This window comes from Magallana gigas, chromosome 4, assembly GCF_963853765.1.
Source record: "Magallana gigas chromosome 4, xbMagGiga1.1, whole genome shotgun sequence".
Taxonomy (NCBI): domain Eukaryota; kingdom Metazoa; phylum Mollusca; class Bivalvia; order Ostreida; family Ostreidae; genus Magallana; species Magallana gigas.
Window position 1 is genome coordinate 30247600 of NC_088856.1, and position 4079 is coordinate 30251678.

Genomic DNA, 4079 nt, shown 5'->3' on the forward strand with positions numbered 1-4079 from the left:
TAAGACTGTCTTGTGTTATTTATAATTATATAGTTGATTAAAAAACGTGACTTATTATGCCAACAGTTAAAAGAGCATTCGATAAAAAGAGCACAGCCTGCCTTGGAGGAGTACAAGCTAGTTTTTATACATATAACGTATCGTTAATAATACTTAAATAGTGCCGCATTATATGACATACCGAACTTAAATATTAATTCACCAAAATAATATTTCTACTTGTGTCTTAATCTGTACATGTTCAATATTCTTTTGATAAACTAAAGTTTAATTTTAGAAGAAGAAAAAAATATATACTTAACTGTTATGAAGATAATGCTCACAAGGAAAAATATTCAGACTTCAGCCATGCAGGCAACGTCGAAAGCGATGAACGGGGAGTAACTCTTACAGTATTCTTTTTCTAAAATTCTAATCAGGTGGTCACGATCACGTTCAGAGCAAGATCAGCCATGTTTTGGGCACGCATACCAGACAGTTAAAGAACATGTATTTTTTTGCAAACAAGGTCTGTATTCTTATCACTTGACAAAAAAAATTGCAAGCCATGGTGATTAAAACATTTTATTCTAATTAGATCTGAAATTATGAATAGAAATATTAAAACTAAAAAACTACTTTCGTTTTGAATCTAAATGTTCTGTATATTCAACTCCCTAAATTAGATATACAGATAATCAAACGCAACAATATCAGTTCGAGTAATTTTTAAATGATTTATAAAGTTTGGAAAACTGTCCAATAATTTACAGCTGAAAGAATAGTAAAGGGGGGGGGGGGTAATTTTAGTCATTTATGTGAATTTTATAGAGAAATATACGTTCAATAATATTACATATATACAGAATCAATTCTTCATTTTGACTGTCAGACAGTGTCTGAGAATTTAGAAAATATTAAAATCCTTTTCTTTTTATAACTGAACATCAAAAAATATAAGTATTACATATTTTTTTTTAGAGATTGAACAACCATGGATCCTCATTCTAGTGCCCAGGATGTACCCCGATGTGACCTTTGTGAGACCGCCATAGTACACAGCTACTGTGACTTTTGTCATTTCAACCTCTGCAAGCCCTGTGAAGTAGATCACATCTCAGATGGATACGACAAACATAAAATAGTCCCTTTCAAGGAACGAAGATCAACCCTCATTTATCCAACATGTGAAAAACATCCACACAAGAATTGTGATTTTCAGTGTGAGGATTGCGGAAACATTTTTGTTTGTTCTTCCTGTACTGCATCTAAGCAACACAAGGGACATAACTTTGTAGAAGTTACAGAAGTTTACAATGCAAAGAAAGAAGTTATTAAAAAAGAAACAAAAGACTTGAAGAATCATATTGCCCCTAAGTATGAAAAAATTGCACGCGACTTAAAAAATCAGCTTGCCAACCTGGATGGAGGATATGAGAAACTTACATCAGCAATGTCCAAACAAGGAGAGCAATGGCACAGAGAAATCGACATCGTCATCAAGAAAATGAAAACTGAAATCAGCGAGATAAAAGTGAAACACAGAGACGTTTTACAGAAACACTTGAATGAAATCAAACAGGTACAGTCTCTCATAAAAGAAACATTACAGACCATAAGGAAAATCGAGAAATCCACTGAAGTATCTTTAACCATTGAATACAGCTCTAAGATCAGAGAGTTCAGCAAGCTTCAACCCAAGGTTCATGTATCATTGCCAACATTCATTCCAAAACCTATAGACCCCAAAAAGCTGTATAGTTTGTTTGGAAAAATCACCCCATTATCTACTGCTACAGAAGAAAATGTTTTGTCACTAAACCAACCCAACACTTCAGTCAGAGAACTACTGGATGAACCAGAGCTTGTTGCCACAATACAGACTGGGTATGAAGAACTACTCTGTGTTGCCTGTCTAAATGATGGCAGTATATTGACGAGTGGAAAGACCAATGATATCAAATGCTTCAACATTAAAGGTTCACTCCTGCAGACAATTAAAGCAAAATTAAAAGGATGGCCTAATGATATAGCTGTAAACAGTGATGGGGGTTTACTGTACTTAAATGGGGTAAAGGGAACAGTGTGCATAGTAAAGAATGGAAAGACAGAAAAGGTGATCACATTACCAGAGGAGTGGACGCCTAATACGCTGTGTGTCACCCCTACTGGTGATCTCCTGGTTACCATGTTTTGTGATGATGAAACTCAATCCAAAGTTGTTCGTTACTCAGGGTCTACAGAGAAACAAACCATTCAATTTAATGATGAAGGTAAACCTCTGTACTCAGGGAATAGTAGACCTAAATACATCACTGAGAACAGAAACCATGACATCTGTGTAGCTGACTGTGCGGCTGGTGCAGTAGTGGTGGTTTATCAGGACGGGAAACTCAGATGGAGGTACACCGGTCATCCCTCAGTAACAAAGAACAAACCATTTAAACCCATTGGTATCACAACAGACAGTCAGAGTCGTATCCTGACAGCAGACACTGACAACCATTGTATCCACATTCTGGATCAGAATGGACAGTTTCTCCGTTACATTGATAACTGTGATCAGGAGGATCCTCATGGTTTATGTGTGGATAATAATGACAATCTGTATGTGTGTGAGTATTGGAAAGGCAATGTAAAGAAAATCAAATATCTTAAGTAGACATCGTCAATTATAAAAATGTGATGAAAATCAGACAAAAGTGGCCTTTTTCTGATGTGTATATTGAATTTCATTGTTAGCATTTTCTATGAAATAGATTTAAACTTTGGTTTCCTTTATATACTGATGGATTCATAAATTCTATTCTGTCATTATATTATTAATTCTATTTTCAATTAAAAAAAATATCTCTAATCTAATTCCATTGTTTAAAGAAAGTGGCATTTTAGCATTGTTTGCATGTTATATACAGCTGCTGTACCTTATCAAATAAATTGACTAGTGTCATGATCATCAGTGTCTTGTCAATTACCAAGATAGAAGTAGATTTCCCATGTTGCTCAGTCTTATACAAACAATATACTGGTATTACATGTACATACATAAGTATGTATATGTAAAAGTTATATATTATCATAATAAATTAATTATTTTTATATTATAAATGAAAAATAAGGGCTTAAATTAACAGAAATACATTGTTTTGTATGTTTCGAGCAGAGGTTAATTAATTTAGGGCACTTGTTTTATTGTGTCAACTGGTCATAGAAAAATTCTTTGCTGTACTTCAACTCTTGTATGTATATTTAAGCATTGAATCATTATTTTTGAAAGATATAGTCTCATAACTATTGAAATAAATTATTTCAATACTGGTTGGGAATGTATATCATCTGAAGAATCACTTTACAACCACTATTGAAATACAACCACTACTAAAATAAAATATTTAAATAGTATTTCGGGATGTATTCCATTTTGAAAATCAATTTACAGACAGTGTTGAAGTACAATTACAATTAAAATAATTGTTTCAATCGTAGCTTAGAATGAATTTCTTCATTAACTTTTTCTTTGAAAATTTACATTTTTTTCTTTACATTTCTCTTTCTACAAACATATCATGTCCTATGGTATTGTATATTATTTGCACAATTGTGAACATCTTGTAAATTTCCAGAACTTCTATTCAAACCCCCTGTATATTGAATAATTATTTATAGATGAATATTATTATAAATATCACTATTAAATAAATTATTTCAATAGGGGTTGAGGGTTACTTCACTACAACTAGGTTAAGGATGCGATTCATTTCAACCACTATTGAAATAAAGTATTTCAATAGTGATTGATGATGCATTTCAGTTTTATGTTTATTATTATTATGTCTGTTTGTAACACTTTCCTTTCTGCTAGGGGAGTTTCTTAAGAAAAGAAGTATGTCTTATGAGATGATGTATTCCTTTTTGATTATGATGTTCTTTGATTTTCCTCTATATGGTCAGGTTTCCCATACCACCTGTCATCTGGAACCGAAAGTGTTATGCACAGTCGGAATAATAGGCATTAGAATAACATCCTACTGCGATTAAAATATTTTATTTCAATAATGGTTGTACGAGGGTTGTTCGGAAATTATTGAGACAACACGGAT

At 32.8% G+C, this 4079-nt stretch overlaps 1 protein-coding gene across 1 annotated transcript; it reads left to right on the top strand.

The window, feature by feature from the left end:
* The first annotated feature begins 394 nt into the window (after window positions 1–394).
* Window positions 395–2810, top strand: LOC136274636 (E3 ubiquitin-protein ligase TRIM71-like). Its single transcript, XM_066081975.1, has 2 exons — window positions 395–508; window positions 961–2810. The coding sequence occupies exon 2, from the start codon at window positions 974–976 to the stop codon at window positions 2639–2641; it is 1668 nt and encodes a 555-aa protein (XP_065938047.1). The 5' UTR covers window positions 395–508; window positions 961–973; the 3' UTR covers window positions 2642–2810.
* Window positions 2811–4079: the final 1269 nt, after the last annotated feature.